The sequence below is a fragment of the Clupea harengus genome, unplaced genomic scaffold, assembly GCF_900700415.2.
Source record: "Clupea harengus unplaced genomic scaffold, Ch_v2.0.2, whole genome shotgun sequence".
NCBI lineage: Eukaryota > Metazoa > Chordata > Actinopteri > Clupeiformes > Clupeidae > Clupea > Clupea harengus.
This window is the reverse complement of record NW_024879927.1, coordinates 31,596-50,003: the sequence shown is the minus strand read 5'-3', so window position 1 is coordinate 50,003 and position 18,408 is coordinate 31,596. Positions and strand designations below refer to the sequence as shown.

General features: G+C 42.5%; 3 protein-coding genes across 4 annotated transcripts in view; all 3 read left to right on the top strand.

Annotated features, from left to right (window-relative positions):
* The first annotated feature begins 16 nt into the window (after nucleotides 1-16).
* Nucleotides 17-1,568, top strand: LOC122130766 (major centromere autoantigen B-like). Of its 2 annotated transcripts, none has more exons than XM_042705528.1 (3): nucleotides 17-204; nucleotides 295-388; nucleotides 1,176-1,568. In XM_042705528.1, exons 2-3 carry the CDS (start codon nucleotides 346-348, stop codon nucleotides 1,412-1,414), a joined length of 282 nt encoding a protein of 93 aa, XP_042561462.1. In that variant the 5' UTR covers nucleotides 17-204; nucleotides 295-345; the 3' UTR covers nucleotides 1,415-1,568. The 2 variants fall into 2 exon arrangements, with proteins under 2 accessions (XP_042561462.1, XP_042561461.1); XM_042705527.1 differs by having other exon boundaries at nucleotides 20-204; nucleotides 1,173-1,568.
* Nucleotides 1,569-1,936: 368 nt separating this feature from the next.
* selenos (selenoprotein S) lies at nucleotides 1,937-4,497 on the top strand. The gene is made up of 6 exons (XM_042705526.1): nucleotides 1,937-2,193; nucleotides 2,543-2,668; nucleotides 2,775-2,881; nucleotides 2,968-3,057; nucleotides 3,245-3,314; nucleotides 3,412-4,497. Exons 1-6 carry the CDS (start codon nucleotides 2,118-2,120, stop codon nucleotides 3,489-3,491), a joined length of 549 nt encoding a protein of 182 aa, XP_042561460.1. The 5' UTR covers nucleotides 1,937-2,117; the 3' UTR covers nucleotides 3,492-4,497.
* A 1,268-nt stretch (nucleotides 4,498-5,765) lies between these two features.
* Nucleotides 5,766-18,408, top strand: part of chsy1 (chondroitin sulfate synthase 1) — a 37,703-nt gene continuing 25,060 nt past the window's right edge. Inside the window, exons 1-2 of the mRNA XM_042705525.1 lie at nucleotides 5,766-6,534; nucleotides 7,962-8,457. Of these exons, the coding sequence (XP_042561459.1) occupies nucleotides 6,221-6,534; nucleotides 7,962-8,457 (810 nt within the window). The 5' untranslated portion in view covers nucleotides 5,766-6,220. The remainder of the gene's footprint in view (nucleotides 6,535-7,961; nucleotides 8,458-18,408) is intronic.

Genomic DNA, 18,408 nt, shown 5'->3' with positions numbered 1-18,408 from the left:
AAGGAATTGCCTTGTATCAGTTTATTGACAAAGATAAGATGCTACACTACAGATCGAAGCGATGGTTGAAAGGTTTAAGAGGCAATGCAGCTGAACTATGCCTTCTAAATCGAGTGTGTGTGTTTCAGGTTCACCCCAGGGGCTGTACTTCAGGCTGACAAGAAAAGGGCAGGGCCCACTCCTGCTGATGTGGAGGCTATAAAGGCATGTGTAGATTGTGTCCTTCATGTATTTATTTCTGTTTCTGTCATCTTGGTTAGGAAATGTTGCTAATGTCCACATGTTGTTGTTTAGAATGCCATTGCTAGTGCAACATCACTGGCAGAAGTGGAGAGGCTGAAGGGAATGCTCCAATCTGGTCAAATTCCAGGACGAGACTTCAGACAAGGTGGGTTTTTTGGGCACAATGCTTGTAGAGAGGTGTGGATGATGTACTGTCTGTACATGCATTAATCATCAAAATCTTCAAGGTCTATTAAAATAATTCTCATTGTGCTAAGCATTTTCGGGGTTGCCAACTCTGGCTAGTTTTGGCGTGAGACATGCTTTAATGTTCTGTCTCTCTAGCATGAAGAAAAATTCCATTGACTTCAATGCACCTCATGCAACAAAACAAAGAATACAGCTGTTTTGGTCAATCTCAATGATTCTCCTGTCGGTTGTCCTGAAAGTTGGCAACTCTGCATTTTATATGTGCCAGTAACAACTGGAAATGGCTACTCCCATATTGTGCTGATGTACAAGTATGCATCAAAGACCTTTAGGATGGATGCAGTTCATGGAGTGCCATTAAAGTTTAGCATTTTAAAGAATGCTAAACAAAAAGTGGGCGATGGGCAGGGAGGGATGAAAGAAGGCTACCGTACAGGAGGGTGTTAACATTCTTATATATATTGGCCTTGGGTGATTTTTAAACCGTAGATGGTGTGTTGAGTCATTTTCGACTGATAACATGCCCTTTTTAATACAAATGGATGTTTTGTCAATATTAACACCATATTTGATGTGTTCATTACAGTGCAGTCATATCTTTTAATTTACAGCTCAAAAAACACATTGAGGTGTACAGTACCTCTTTAAATTTCAAACATTAAACACTTTAAATTTTTAATGATTGGGTATGGTTGTTTGTCAAGCCTCTGTGTCCAAGTTGCATTTTTTGGTATGTATAGCAGGTGTGCAAGGCATGGAGGAGGAGGAGGAAGAAGAAGAAGAGGAGGAGGAGGAGGAAGAGGAAGAAGAAGAAGAGGGCGGTGGCAAGGAGGAGGGCGAGCCCATGCAAGCTGAATCTGAGATGCCGATGGACCAGGGTCTTGTAAGAGAACCGATTGAGGAGGAGGAGGAGGAGGAGGGTGAAGATCGTGGAGAGGAAGATGACATGGACGATGAATCAAACATGAATGGAGTTGATTAAGGATTTGTGAAGTTGAGATGGATGCTCAGTTTCTGTTCTACATCCTGAGAGGATATTGTATCAGTGTATTACTTTGTCCTTTTTTTATGTTTTTTTGCTTTGTAAGATACAAAATTAAACCTTTTTTAAAAAATAAAGATCTTTGTAAATATTATGACCATGTTTTCTTTTCCGTGCAAAATGTTTAGCAAGGTTTACTTTGTTCTGTACCCTGTTATGGTTTGGTCGTTACAGAAATATTATGATCTCATATCACTACGCAGACTCTATTGACTCCTGGCTGTCAAGGTATCATTGTACCAACATACTACGTGTTTATCAGTTTCGTGACAGGGTTATAACTAATTGCACGAGTAGATATCTGAAAATGCTGTGGGTGAATTAAGCCAGAGACGTTGATCAAGCTAATATTAAGTCCTTAAAATTGCGAATTTACCACAATGCTTTTCAGTCATTGATTTCACCAGAGTGTGGCTACACTATTGGTCATTCAGTTCCGTTTCTTCCCGGACCAAGTGCAACTCTCCACGTCATCAAATGTGTTCCGGATGCAGACCAGGAAATGAGACACACCAGCTTGGAAGCTAGTTAGCTAGATAATACTAACTTGGGAAGTCCGTTTTAAAAGTGGAAAAAAGCGTTTACTGCTGTGTACTGCAATTTGACAGTACTTGCAAGGGGATTTGTTCGCGTATTGGAGAAAATGGAGGCAGACGAAGATACAGCTGATATCAAGTCGACGTTGAAAAACCAAGATTTAAGTTTCCTTCAGTCAAACGGTATAACGTTACTATCCTACGAACTAGCTAACGTTAGCTTACTTTACGCTGTAACGTTAAATTGATCGAACCCTCCAAAGTAAGCGTTTGTTAGGTGTTATCTTTACGCTGTCGTAGACAAGTCAGTGGATAATTGGCGGCAGAAAAATGCACAGATATCTAATTTGGTTGTCCTAAATTTGTTGTTTTGATTGTCATGTTTACCTAGCACCGTTAGCTAGCTATTCCATATAGAAAGCGTCCACCCTTTATAGGACTGTTAACGTTACACATAAACAGATTGTGATGTTGAACGCGTCCGCTAACTATCTTTAACCTCTTACTAAAATACTAAACTTTGTGTTTGCAGTCGCTGTTCTGTTGTCGGAGTATGGCTGGTATCTTGTGTTCTTATGTATTGGAATTTATGTGGTCCTTCAACACTTGCTTAAGAAAAGGCCCCGTCAGGAGCAGAGTGGTACTTCTGGAGACCCAGGTCAGAATGTTCTCTTACGTTAATATTCTGTGATTATCATTTCCTTTACTATTGTCAATAAAATTGATTACTGCGACTGAGTATGTTGTTTTGGTCTCTTCTTTAGATCCTGTATCTGTAGTGAGGCGTCAAGAAGCAATGGAAGCCGCACGGAAAAAGATGCAAGAGGAGCTAGATGCAAAAGCTGCTCTTTTCCTTGAAAAGCAACGGGAGGTGAGACACGATTGATATTCTGGATTTAAAAGGTGAACCACGGTTGACAGACACACCTTACAAAAATTGTGTTATGTTTACTTTAGCTTGACGAAGAGAAGAGCAAACAGAAAATAGATAAGTGGGAGAGTATGAAAGAAGGAAAGAGTTTCAAAGGAAATTCAAAGATTTCACAGGTAAGCCAGTCACGTACTTTCTTGTAACGCAGAACGCATTTATCCCCTTTTGTAGATGTTTTATAGCAATACTGATTGTATGGTATGAACTTGTCCTGTCTTTGACCGTGCTTAGTTTATTTGGTATTCATTTTATTTCCTATGAAAACTTTCTGTAATATTAATTTGGTTGCTGTTGTTATTGCAGAATTCTGATGAAGCCAGTTCATCCACAGTGCTGAAGCCAAAGTCTGATAAAAAGACTCTGCGCAATGATGGTGGGTCTATGGCATATATTTTAGCATTTAACGGGCATGGCTTGTTTGGTATTTGATGGTGTCCAGTTGCATGATTACATGCTGATGTTAATTGCAGGATACAGTCCCCTGAGTGGTGGTGCAGGAGGCAGTTGCGCTTGGAGACCAGGGAGAAGAGGCCCATCAGCAGGCGGATGAGGTTAAAGTTAGTCAGAGGGAAGCAGTCACAGAGACCTTTCTCCTCTGACATTTTGCCAAACTTTTGACTGAATGAAGCTGTCACCTCCTACACTGTTCCAGACATATTGGTCCAATTCTCATAGCATTTTTCTCTCTGTCATGGTTGAGCTTTGAAGAATCATGGTTTAAACAAGTGCATGGTCTCAGTTTACTTTTTAGTATACTAGTATACTAATATACTAGTATACTAAAAAGTGACCAAACCATTAACTTTGACAGAGACCATCTTTTCCAACCAAGGCTTTGCACTACCCAAGCATTACCTGTTTTTTTCCAGCATTATATCTGACTAATGGTGTGATCAAAATTTGTATTACTGTTTTATCTGACTGGGTCACAAATGTAGTTATGCTGAAGATCAAATGACAGTGGAAGGTAACCTTAGGAGGAACTTAATGTTAAGATCAGATCTCTGACATTGTCTTATGTTCCTAAATGAGACTCATGGTCACCGTATTGTATTTTCTCGATGGCAGCAGCAGTTGTATGCAGATCAGGCAAAACTACTACTTGGCCTTGTTAAACTTAAATGTCAATACAGGTTCATGCCAGTACATCATTGTAGTCTGTGTAGGGAACCAGTCTATTACTTTACTGGATTGGCTAGCCATTTTACGGCAGCATGACATTGTAAGATGGACAGCTTTTGAATGACGCCTACCTTGTAAATGGCAGTCATGCCACTGGGGTGGGCTGAAAATCAGTCAAGGTTTGTGTATTTTTTTTATTCATTGTAGTTGAAACACTGCACTAGAGAAACTAAATAAATGAGATTTATGTTGCTTTACAGTGCTGTATGAATGCATTTCTTGCATATCAATCCAACAATACTTCTCTAACCATTTAAAATATACGCTCTGTTATAGAATTTGTTTTGCCTAAATGTTTTGGTTGATCAAAATGTTTTCCTTTTATCATTTATTTGCACGCAATTAGTTTTACAATAAAATCCTTCAGCCAACAATTCCTGAATTCTAGTCATTGCTGATATTAACCACTAGATGGCAATAGCTGAACGTTTGTGTCTTGTTGAGGTTTCTCAAATAAATCCAAGGCAGCATGGAGAGGTTGTCCGTCATATTTTACCTTATACCTGACATATAACTGTTATATATGGAGTGCATTTGAATGCTTGTGTAACTCGTATAAAGTAATATATAATTTCTACTTAAGGATATATAAGGAATACGAATAATTTAGGCATGTATAGCAACATGCCTTAAATTTGCTGCCCAAAGCTGATGCTGGGGGAACTAGCCTACTATAATTAATTTGATTGTCATTGACTGGTCTTTTTCCTTGAGTTTTGGGCAATAGAGAAACTTAAGTAGAGCATAGCCAACTTCAGAGTTGTGGCAATCCCCCTTAAAAAACACGGGTGAGGTTGGATCTTCTTCAAGACCAGATATCAAAACGTATTATAGCCTACATGGAGTCACGCCTGTGCCAAGAGAGGACCCTACATATCTGTAAGCCTACATATCTCCTAAAATCTAAATTAGAACACATCTCCAGAGCAATAGAAACATAAGAAATATCTCAGATACACCCCAACATTATTTCACCATCTCCTAGGTATACATAAACAGCGCACAGCTGCCCACATTCAAGTACTATCCTTGGGTGATTAAACTATCGAACTGTTATCACTGGTCCATCCCGCTGCCATAACAACTAGAGATCATGCTGCCCTGACACATGGCCTACTAGATGAACATGGACAGAGAAAATTCAACAGATGCCAGACGGGGTGGAGAGTTTAAAGTCAGCAGTGCTACAAAAGTAAATAAGAAATGTTGTGGTCATAGTCGCAAGGCCCCCAATAACCTGGTGCATAAAAGTAGGCTACCTAGAACCTTCCCTTCTCAAATGTATAAAAATCAGTTATATACATTTATAAAATGCATTTCATCTAAATTACATCATCACAATAAGCTTTCTTCCTTTATTTCAACCTCATATCACTTCATACAATCAGTTTAAGCAGATTCCCAAAAATAAGCCTAAACTCAGTTTCCACATGACACATATATAGTCTTTCTTGATGTACATAACTTGTTAGCTGTTTTTTCGTTTCTTTGTACCTTTGCGCGAGTGTACATTACCATATTGCACACAGTGACATAAAATTCACACATTTGAGCGTCAATACAACTATCGTTACAGCGTCATAGCAAGCGGGTTAGGGGAGGGGTGAAAGGAGGGCCAACATACGTAATTGCTTTCCACAGCCAGTCAGTACTCTCCTACGGTGACTCCAGTAGGTCAAACCATACAGTTAAGCCGTGTCGAGGCAGGGGAACTGAGCATTTTCACAATGGCGAGATAGTAGGGAAAATGGGGACGTTTCTCAGGGCTAAAAGGAAAATGTAAATTTGATAGGGAGTTACTATTAAGTGATAGTGCTGGAATGTTAAAGGATCATAGCGGTTAGAACTGGAGGACGGCTTAGGTGGAGGGTATGTGGACACTGCGGTGTTGCGTGGTATAAGGTTAGCTAGCTACAGAGGATTGAGGCAAACCAGCATCAATTGGACTAACAGTGGCAGGAGAATGGCTTTCTTATCATGAGAGAGTGCGAGCCCAGCTTTCTGGAGGGTCGTTCAAAGTAGCTGCTTTATTTGTCGTTGTAAGATACCTTTCCCTCAACAAGAAGAAGCAAGCACAAGTTGGTTTAATTTAGTGGAATGGCAGGGAGAAGCCGAAGAGCATGGTTCAGTGTTCTTTTGGGACTGGTTGTCGGATTCACTCTGGCTTCCAGACTTATTTTGCCAAGGGCCACCGAGTTGAAGAAAGCTGGTCAAAAACGCAAAGCAAGCACCGGCGGCTGTGGGATACATAGAGGACCGAGGAAAGACTACGGTGGTGGGCTGGTATGGCCACCCCAAGATAACGGTGTGTTGGCAACTGAGAAGCCAGCCTCGGCATCCAGCAATTTTCTTTTTGTCGGCGTCATGACTGCCCAGAAGTACCTGGACACCCGTGTTGTAGCGGCACATAGGTATGTGGAAATATTTCAATGCCTAAACAAAGCCAGCTATTGCCTCTCCGTTAGCTAGAGAAGTAGCTAGTTAGATTTCCTCTTTGACAATCATATTAGTTAACATTAAAGTGTCTGTTAGCATGTTCTTTGTTAACGGAGTGACTTATTCCATTAATAAAGCGTCGTCCTACTGTAGTATTTTTTATGGACATGGTGAAATGTTGTCCAGAACTAAAGGTACTTAATCTTTGAATTAACATTAACGTTACCTTCTTGCTAGTCTTAACGGTAGTCATCGGAGCAAATTTATTTTCCACTTACCCTCTTAGCCACTAACCATTTGAAGCGGGGCCCAACCGATGTGAGCGGAATCTTTAGGTGTCAGGATCACGTTCTTGGTTTCTTAATCTTCTAGCTAACATTTGGTCATCCTTTACAATAAACAAAGACAGCTTTTTAAAATGTGGTATTCTCAAGTATTTTCAACCTGTCATAGTACAAACGTGTAAATAGATTCAGGGGTCCACCACACTTGTGTGTTTGGGGGCACGTAAGAGGCACAGGGCGCCTTGCCGCTTCACGGTTACCCCTTGACAGGTCTATTGGCTGTTGCTAGCCTACATTTATATTCGTGGTGTTCCATTCTTCAATATCAACATATCAATCATTGTATTTGACAACATTTTCTCCTAGGTCTATTGTGACAAATATAGTGTGTAGTAGCTAAACTGGTATAGCAGGAGTCAACACCACCAAGGTAAAAGATATACCTAACATGACCTTTAAGTTGCTCTGGATAAAAGCATCTGCAAAACTGAATACATTTACTTATAATAGAGGTCCAACAGTATCATAATTTTGCCTTGATCTGCAAGCCACACAGAATTAAAACAAAAGGTTTATGGATTGCACCCACGTTGTATTTATGAAGCTCAACTGTTAATGATAAAATGTGATCAAACAGAGACGTAATTGCTATAAAATTCCTATAATCGAGGTTCAGTTAGTCAAGGACACTGTATTATGCAGTCCAGACTTTTTATGCAATTAAGTGTTGTCCCAAGAAAAAGTTTGCAAACTGAACAGTGCTCTCTTTGCAAACGTGGTCATGTGAAAAACTCAATATATATTTTGGAACAAACATGAGCGCACATCTGCGCAGAAGACAAACAAGGATGTGAAATGACTGAGATGATCTGAAGATTACATATACTTGATTAATCCAGCACTTCAGACATGGTCTGATGAAGACTAATATGGAAGTGTTCACTGAATGTTTTGAAAACCTTCATGACTAGTTTTAAATAATATTCAGTCACAGGGTAAATTCCCATGACTTTATCTTTGGTTTTAGTCTACAACCTATTTTGGTGTAGAAATGAAACCAGTGGTCTTATTTACCTAAGTCTTACAGTTTTGTGTTGTGGATGTCTTGTGTCCTGCAGGACCTGGGCTCGCACCATACCAGGCCGTGTGGAGTACTTCTCAAGTGAAGGCTCAGACACTAGTCTCCCTTTACCAATCGTGGCCCTGAAGAACGTGGACGACTCGTACCCACCTCAGAAGAAGTCTTTCATGATGCTCAAGTACATGCACGACCACTACCTGGACCAATTCGAGTGGTTTATGCGAGCCGACGACGACGTCTACATCAAGAGCAATCGGCTGGAAAGCTTCCTGCGCAGCCTCAACAGCAGCGAGGCCATCTTCCTGGGCCAGACGGGCATGGGCGCACGGGACGAGCTGGGCAAGCTGGCCCTGGAGCCTGGCGAGAACTTCTGCATGGGTGGCCCGGGGGTGATCATGAGCCGCGAGGTGCTGCGGCGCATGGTGCCCCACATCCGCCAGTGCCTGCAGGAGATGTACACCACACATGAGGACGTGGAGGTGGGCCGCTGCGTGCACCGCTTCGCTGGGGTGCAGTGCGCTTGGTCCTATGAGGTAAGGGAAAGTGAATTGATCGGATTGATGGGATTATTTGTCTACTGCAATAAGAAAACCATTTGGAAATGTGTGTGATGTGTGGTAGCAGAGTGGAGTTTATTTGCTCCTTTGAAAACCAAATGTGCCTAATTTATTTTATTACTTTCATTTCCATGCATTTGTTTAAAATTTGCTTTGCCTTACTGCCGAGCTGACTTACTTTTTCCCTTTTGCTTTCTAACGCACATTGTTCTAAAATCAGACATCACCCAAAGGTTTTTTTAGAGGCATAATTTGGGGTATTGAAAATTGTAGGTTACGACTTGGCAGACGTGTTTTATATATATATATATATATATATATATATATATATATATATTACCCAAGTTTTTCTTGTGGTCTTTGAGAAGTCTATAAGCTTTTATGCTTCCCCCAAACCCGAATTAGAGGGGGATTAAAGATGGCTACCTGACTCAGACTTAATTCCAACTGTCGCGTAATTAATGGGTTTATTTGTGAGACACGCACACTGCTCCTGACTGACTGGAATGTCAACCAGGGACTGATTGCTTAGTGGGACAAAAAGGGCTGTCTATAAGACAAACTAGACAGTGTGCAAAGTAATGAGACCTTCTTCCAGGACAGTTTTTATTTAGACATTTGATCCTTATGCCCTGGTGCACCAATCATAGAGAACTACATTGACCTCCTCAGGCAACAAATTAATCTTTGGTATTTTCTCAGATTACAGACAAATTGACAATAATCAAAGACACTTTGATGAGCCTAGTGGGTACTTGAGTTCAAATTTTTTTAATTATCAGGTGCACAACAGATTTTATTGAGGGTGCCATCTTTATGGCCCATGATTATAAAGGGGCCCTCCTGGCAGGTAGACTGAGGTAGACTTACCACCACATCCTCCGAGCGCATTTGAAACCTCCCCAGTGGCAGGAACCTCTTGGAGCTTTACCATGCATTTGATGTTGGATTTAATTACAACTTTAGCAGGCTGGTTACAGGGAGAGCAGATGAGGAGGCTGCCATTAATGTCTTTTAAAGTGCTTTTATGGGACTTGAAGAGCTAGTTCTGCATGTCTGAACAAGGCCCAACAATGACACTTAAGTGCTTTCCATGTAGACAGACTTTAGTGCACAAGTGAAGTCACACTTAGGCAGTTGTTAATGTTAATTAATTCAAATTTGTTCAAAAGAATGAATAAATAAATACAATTGTAGGTTTAAAAATGTTTGTTGCTTTGTTGGTAGGTTGTCTTTGAGACCTAGTAAGTGACTTGTATGGTCACTGGAGTGTGTATATATATCGCCATCCTATACTCTGTTATTCTCTATAAATGTTAATTATGAAATTGATAGTGCTGCACAGTACAGAAGTAGTGCTGGAAGGACATTCTCCAGGAGGTGCAAGTTGTTGAGATCCGCCATGCAAAGGAAGTGCTCAGTGACAGACCTCAGTCTCTCCATGGGTGCAGGAATAAGCTCTCATCTTCTGCTTCTTAAGGCTGACCTCGGGATCCTCTGCACAGCTGCCAGGAGATCACTCGCTGTCATAGATAACTTCAGGCTGGCCCTATGACCTCACCTCTTATACATTGCTTGTTTGTACATTATATCTAAAGGATCCTGTTGCTGCAATTTTCCAAGCCATCACTGCTTTAAAAATAGCTTGGTTTAAAAAGTTATCTGCCTTATCTGATGAGATTGATGGTTTCAAGGAAAGGATTTCAAGATGGTCAGTGGCTTACTAAGTTGAAGATTGAGCTGGCTTTATTTGGACATATGCAGTGTCGTGGCACCCTTTTGATGGCGACAGCGATGTCTGTGGTGAATGAATATTTCATGTCCTTATCTGAGTTCTTCCTTTCCATGTAAATCAAACAATCCTCTGGAGAGATGTAGGAGATAAAGCTAAGCATGGTCTAACTTGACTAGTTGTAATCTTAGAACTGATTGCATACCCAGTCTGAATGACTGCAGTCCTCGCTGTGATCTGAAAGTGCAACCTGCAAGGGTCTGCTCTTTTGCATATCCTGCCTGTGCGCGCAACCCTTGCAGAACATTTCATTCTAACTGTGTTGAGAGTGAAATGGGCTGTTTTAATTGAGAGCATACAGGAAAAGTGTTGGTTGGTTTGATTACCATTTAGGTAATTGCATTCACACACATATTCCTCAGAGAAGACTTGGCCAGACAGCAGGCAGTTTGTCCCAAGGAGGACACTGTCCACCCTCACATCTGTGGAAGGCCTACAGTCTCCCATGAAGATCTCCAGGCTGTCTTGACAGCCTTGCTGCCCCGCCTCCCACGCAAGCATCACCATAAGAGTGAAAGTGGAGATGGCATCCTTGGCAGGGCCAGCCAAACCTCGGCCTGACGTGCATTAACGCTCTCTAACGCACACTTTCCTCTCTCTTCTCTGGTTGTCTCAGTGTTTCTAGATAAGGGCTGCTTGGCCAGACAAGAATCCACAGGAAGTCTGACGCCCACTCATGCACTCCGCTCTACAATGCAGCACATGTTAGCACAAACACCAGCCACAGTCGAGAGTCTATTTTGCGCAAAACCAAGAGTTATGTTGCCACTGCAATCCTATATTTTGTGGGTCTTTCACAGAATCCCTTTTGGAGATTTATGTAGGACAGAGTCATTATTATATGCATTTTTTTCCTACTTGTTTTTTCGGGATGAGGTACTTTGTCCTTGGTTCCACAGCCCAGAAAGTACCACTTTGTACAACGTTTAGTAATGGCATAATTAAATCTGTTTTTATTTTTTTGTAGATATTTTTTGTAAACATGGTCAACATTGTTGTTTTTATTGACAATAGTCACAGGGCCTACGACCTTTGTTTGTCTTCCAGTAGCCTAATGCTTGAAATATTTGGTACATAAGTATTTTGGGCTGTACAGTTTCTATGAAATGAGTGAGTTGATCACAAATGTGTTTGTCTTTTGAGGAACCTCAAACAACCTTGAGGTCGATTCAGTTTTCTCAGCATAGCCTGTTGTGTTCTCTAACAGTGTATCTTATTCATGAATCCAGTGGCATGCAGGCCATACAGCATGGGTTTATTAAGTTAACTGCTCTGTCCCTATAGAGCAGGTCATGAGGGACGTGCTTGTTTGAGGATCCTGGGTAGGCTTCAGCAGTACTGTCTATTATTTTCGTCCAGCAGAAGTCGTGACCCAGACTGTTTGGCTGCTTAATTGAAAAGCGCCTTTTTATCCATCTCCCTCGGCTGAGCATTTTCGAACAGGTTATATATAGGCCATAAATTGAGTTTTATGGCACACACTGTGAGCATCTAAAGGCTAAATGCAACGGTCTCCTGTCCTGAGTTTGTTAGGAGCAGACTGAACTGTGATGCTGTCTGCCTCTATCGTTTTTCTCCTCTTCCCTCAGACGGGCTGTGCATGTGGCAAACCTCATGTATTTTCAGATATCCTGTGGCCACTGGACTTATGTATGTGTTGTTCTGTCTCTTTTCAGCGCTCCCTTGGGTGATACTATAATTAGAGCCCCGAAATAAGCAAATAAATGTTTACAATCTGTGTTTTTGAAAAGGCAGAGGTTAAAGAGCTCACTCATGTGTGAATTCCACTTTTGACTTGAAATTGCTCTTTCAATTGCTGTACGGTTGGTGGGCCTTTCGGTCTTTCGAGTAATGGGACTGAATGCTTAATTTCGTACTACTCCGAGCCTCTCCCTCTGCCCACTTGTTGGGTCTGGCTCCTCTGACTGTGAGAGAGTCTCTGCTTAGGCACAGTCCAATTCTGACCTGTGAAAGTTGCAGTGTAACATGGGGATACAATCAGCCAGTTTGTTTAAAGAAATAATGGGGCGGTCTTTTTGTTTTACGCTGAGTGAATGTGAGCTTTCTCAGCTGTTTCCTGCCTGGGCTGTCTCTCCACGCTTTTGCTTACACTGTACATCTAAGGCCTAAGCTCAGGAAGAGATATATGAAGCCCTTGAAACGCATACAGAGGGGTATGCATGCCTCTCATTTGACTGTCATGGAGAATGTAACACATGATTAGGTTAGGCTTGAAATCCTTCGGCTGTGTTGGCCTGACTGTTGAATGAAATCAACATAGCCATGTCTCATGAAAGTTGACACTCTTTGGCTTAAGGCTAGCTGGCTAAGCACTTTTTTCCTTTGCTCACTCCTGGCCCACCTGCCTTCAGAACCTTAAAGTATACAGAATGTTTTAATAGTCTGCCTTCCGTTCTTGATTTGTTCTGATTCGAGTACTTCCTGTTTAATTTGAAATAATGTCCTGTGATGCTGTGTGTCCCCATGTGAGTCCTTGGATGCCTGCTTGGGTGTCCTACAGTACAAACCATCAATTGTGTCTCAGGAAGAGTATGAAGGGACGGGTTGGATTGCGTGGATTGTCCCTCACTGTTGTTGGATCTCTTATTACATTAAGGCCCGTATCAACATAACTGTGCAACAAAGCGCATTTGACTGCAGAAGTAAATGGTTGTGCCGTCCTTGGTGCTCTCACGGGGACGGGATGAAAGCGCTTTGCACATCCTCAGATTGTGTCCTGTCGCGAGGGGCTCTGCCTTGTGCATTCCCTTGCGATCTCCTGCAGCGTAGAACAAGCTGTTCCGCACAGTGCCCACGGCCACAAAGCAGTATCTGCGGTCATTCATCCCTTTTGTCCCAGTAAACAAACAAAACACTGGAACACAACTAATCAGAACCAGCAGAATCTGCTCCACCACCCCCACCCCCCACCAGCCCTTCCAGCTCTGCTCCCATGTTCTTAGGCCACGCACAGTCTCTTGCGAGCATCTCCTGCCAAATCTCCAGGCACATTTCATCCTCCAACTGACTAGCTCTTTAAAGGTTTCATAGAATAAGTGAACCTTTTGTTACTTTGTTATAGAGTGCTTAGAGTGCACCTCTATCACATACTCATGTATTTGCTATGTCTTCCTAACAATGGTTTTGTGTGTCCCTCATAATCCTTTTTCACAGATGTGTTCACTTGTTTTGCATTAAATCTAGTAAATGAAGCAGTCACACTGCTTTTCTTGTTGGCTGTTTGGAGTGCAAGCAATGTACACACACACACACACGCACACACAGAGACAGAGAGGCCTGGATGACAAGGCCTTCAGCAAAATTGCTCCGGATCGGAAGACTTATTTTTGCACCTAGCCTTACCCTGTAAGGTGCTCAGTGGTGAGTGTCATTCCCCCATCCTGCACACAGACCAGAGCTGCCTGTTGAGGCTGGAGGGCCCTGAGAGAGGGGAAAAACAGGCAAGGGACAAAAGGCCAAATTATTGACATAGTTACGGGAAATGCTTTGTTGACTGTGATGGAACTATTCATAACCTTTACAGATTACGAAAGAACCAGATTCCACAAGACCTTGAAAAGTATTCACGAAGGTATAGTGGTTTAAAATGTGATGAGAGGGGACACCTGAAACAGCCCTGAAGGTTTGCAGTGCCTGCAGGCCTGTAGAGATTGTATTTCAGTTGCCACTTGCCTTGATGGTGAGCCGGAGAGGATTATCTTTCAGAACGCAAGGACAGCCCTGGCACACCTCTGAAAACTATGAGGACATTGTACCAAAGCATGTGTGATGGTTCAGGAATTTCTGGTTGAAGCACATTTCAAGCCACTATACCTTCGTGAATGCTTTTCAAGGTCTTGTGGAATCTGGTTCTTTCGTAATCTGTGAAGGATATGAATAATTCCATCACAGTCAACAAAGCATTTCACTCAGTTTCACAGGGCCCTCCCTCCACCCCTTCCACAGATTGTTTCCTCACGTCACACTTGAACATGCCCCAATGTACTATTGTCGTGTAATGAGTCAGAGCATGAAACTGGGCTAAAACAGATTGTCATAGGGTTCCTCATTGACTCACACTTGTTGCCACCTTGGCGTAGTTGAAACAAACCCCATTTGGCCTTTGCTTGCCTGTTTTTCCCCTCTCTCAGGGCCCTCCAGCCTCAACAGGCAGCTCTGGTCTGTGTGCAGGATGGGGGAATGACACTCACCACTGAGCACCTTACAGGGCTGGACAGCTTATAGCCAGCCCTTACACAAGGAGGTTTACAGTAGCCTGGATACCAGACCGAACTTAGCCCCGCCCACACATTTTTTGGTTGGGAAGTTCGGTCTGGCATTACTCCATTGAGGAGAAATTATCTGCGGCTCGATATCGGCCGTACCAATCAAATTGTTAAGGCGGGCTTTATACGATGATGGACAGATGATCAACAGTAACGTAACCAACCACGTCACCAACACACGAGTTGAATTTGTTTTCAACAAACATGGCTGCCGCTGGAGAGCTGAAATGTATAGATTCGAGTCCATTTAGACATTGACAGTGCATTCATTTTGAAAGAGGAACAGAGAAACGCGATTAAGGCATTTGTCAATCGAAAAGATGTTTTTGCCTTCCTTCCTACGGGATCCGGTAAAAGTGTAATGTATCAGCTGCCCCTGGTCACATACTACGTTGTTCTGATTGGTTGTAGGTAACCAATTGAGCGAAGAGGCATTTTTTCTCCTGGTTCGGTTGAAACACGCCCCATAATCACAGCCCAATGGAGCGATATCAGACTCATATTCTGACTAGAATTATGAGTATGACATCGTCAGGCTAGGTTTACAGCCAAGCTATAAAGTAAAACAGTTAGTCCCTATTGGATCCATTGGCCCACCCTGCTACAAAGCAATAATGTGACTCTAAGGTGACACATTTGCTCTCTACTCCATTTGGGCAGCTATATATGTTCTATTGTTTGAAGGAGACAGTAGTGTCACCGTAGAGACAAAAGCTGGCTTGGCAGTTGTAGTGTAGGCAGATCTAGCAGCTCTGTGTAGATAACCTGGAGATTGTCACCTGGCTAGGAGAAGGTTAAATGCAATCTCCTCTAATCAGGTGATCAGCCTTTTGTCTTTGCCACAGTCTCACTGTCTCACTGTTTGGCTTTCAGATGTGAATCGTATATGACTCTCTTCCCACTTTTCATGTTGCCAAACTAAGCCTGTGCCTCAGATCCTAATGTTATAGTCAGGCTTTCTTAAAATATTTCTCAGTATGAAAATGATACACACGCCTTCCTTCTACTAACCTTCTATTCTCTAACCCATGTAATTCTCCGTCTCTTTGGTGTGCTGTCTGAGGGCAGCAGTACAGGGCAGGGTCTCATATCTTTCAACTCACAGGTTGGCAGCTCTACTCACAGGAAGTCAATTAGCATGCCTTTTAGCCTCCGTACTTCCCCCATTAGTTCTATGGACTACCTTCCCTGTCTTTAGCAACCCACTCAGGAACTGGCTTTTCCTGTTTTGGTTGTATGTGTGGCTCTCTTCCCGTCCTTTAGTTAGTTTGGTAAATCACGCATCAGTGATTAACGCGTTGACGTATTTGTGATGGATAGTCCCATCTCTTGCATAACCGGTAAGCACGTCACCCATGTTTTGATGCAGTTTGTAGGGACCCACACCCCAAACACCAAGCCGCGCTTAATGTGTTTGCTTGGCTACTTGAGGGCAGTGTGCAATTTGAATAGCTGAGATTACGCTGTGCTACATTTTTCTCTACACAGGCGAGACATCAGCTGATTTACGAAAGGCTCTGGTATTAACATTCTTCTGGCACAGCATTACGACGTCACGTCCAAACATGGGTACAGATTTGTTGTGATGCACAAACATGAAAACCCGCTAGACTCTCTAAAGGATGGATCTATTTTTTGGCGCCCTTATATCCCTTGTATAAAACACGCACACACACACACACCCCCTTCCCCGCTCTCGTTCTTGCTCTGGCTCTCTTCTTGACTGCTGTCGCGACATGATGACTGGAAAGTAAAGCTGCTGGATGTAGGCAGCATATCGGATCCGAATGTGCTGAGTGGGAAGAGTGACTGTGCTGTGAGTAGCATCTCTGCAAGCAGCTGATACCAAGTGCCCTGCTTCTCCAGCGGGAGGTCTCTCTAATGCAGCCCGAGGGCGGCGGCACTCCACTAAAAGTCTGCACACATGCTCCTGCTCCTCTGCAGCTCCGTTGGCACTGACCCTGGTACAGGCACACACACACACACACACACACACACACACAACAGAACCCCAAAGAGCTGAAACTATTATCCAGTAAGGCTCATTTGGTGTCATGTTGGTAAAGTGATTGTGGAGTCTTAAGTGGACAGAACTGAGGAGAGCCCATTTTATTTCCCTTAGCTTATTTAGGACACTGCTGTTCAGAACCACCACACACACACACACACACACATACAAGCTCGCACCCAACCCTCATTCATTTTAAATCATCACTGCAAAAACGAGAAATGTAAACCACATGCAGTATCGCCCATTGATCCACACTCATTTCATGAGTCTGGTGTGTTGTGTGTAAGTGAACATTGGAACATTGATTTTTTTTTTTCCTGCTTACCATCCAACTACTCTTCCACTCCTATTCCTGTCCCATGAAATAGGTTATCAGATCAGTATCTGATTGTGTGCTGTGTGGGCTTTTATCACTCTCAAAGTGGTCATACCCATGTTGAACCCTTCGTGTTTTTTCTTTATGCAAGAGTTGCTGGAAGGGCTGCATTTCGAGTGGCTCTGCTGTAATGACTGGCAAAGCTAGTGGCAGAGGGTGTAGTAAGATGACTAGCTGCTGTGTACAGGGTTACGTTGGAAATGTAGAAAGACTTCATTCAGCAGAGTGGTGAGATGGGTAATCCCCAAAATCAGAGATTAAGGCAGGCCCTAGTTGTTTACGTAATGTGAAACCAAACAGTTTGGTAGTTTCTCGCTGGTAATTAAACCTGTTCTTTTGAAATGTGAGTTGTGTTGACTGTATGTGTGGCAGCTCATGGAGGTGTATTTTATTCTTTAATATATGAAAGGATCCATCCCAAATAAACCAGTAAGAGACACGTGTATTTTGTCTTGGCTATTTAACTCTGAAGAATGTGATGATCTTCATTTAATACACAACCACAAAGATTATTGCTTGCTGTCAACAGTTGATGTCACGTCACTCAAGTCAGAAAAAAAGGAGTGGTTCACAATTGTTAGCGCATGAAAACTCCAGGGGCCCCTGTATTTCCTTATCCCTTTTGTAGGTGTGTCTTGTCTCCTCCCAACCAGTCACATGCAGCAACAGGCTATTAGTGTTAACCTGGGCCCAACTACAGGAGGATTGACAGGACTGCCCAGGAACTATCCTTGCAAATGGAGAACCAAAGTGTAATGTCACCTCCCAGCCAGTGGTTCTGTTACTTATATCCCTTGCACTACTCTGTCTTTAGACTGAGTTGGCCACATTCATCAGATAATAAAACAAACAAACATTAGGGAAACTTCCACTGAATTTCGTGCACTTTCTCTTTGGATTGTCTTGTGCGTTTCCTCCCCAGTATAGAAAATGACACCCATGGCAATTGTTGGGTCATTGATGGAGCATAAATATGACATTTGCCCACATTTTGGTGCAAGAAAACACTTTTTAGGGGGAGGTATGTTACTTATGTGCACAATTCTCTGTAAACTACTTCTACATAGCAATGGACTGACATTGGGCCTCATTCTCGAACGCAGTTAAGAAGAATTTAAGAGGAATTTCTTCTGAATTGGATTTAGGACAACATTTGGCATTCATGAATGTTTTCTCATCTGGGATTTGCTCTGAACTTCAGAAGACTTTCCGAACTCGAATTAGCAGTCGTAACTCGGCCAGAGTTTTCTCAAATGCGATTCCTTAAAAAACCACAAGATGGCCACGTGCGCCCTCTTGTGGTTTTTTGAGGAATCGCATTTAAGAAAACTCTCCGTGTTAATGAATTTGTGAGAAATCGTTGGTGATTGCGTTCACATCAACTCTACAGATCCTCGGATTAAAGTATCATTAACAATTACGTTTCACATGTAGGCCTATAGTCATGATTCTACGAGGCACC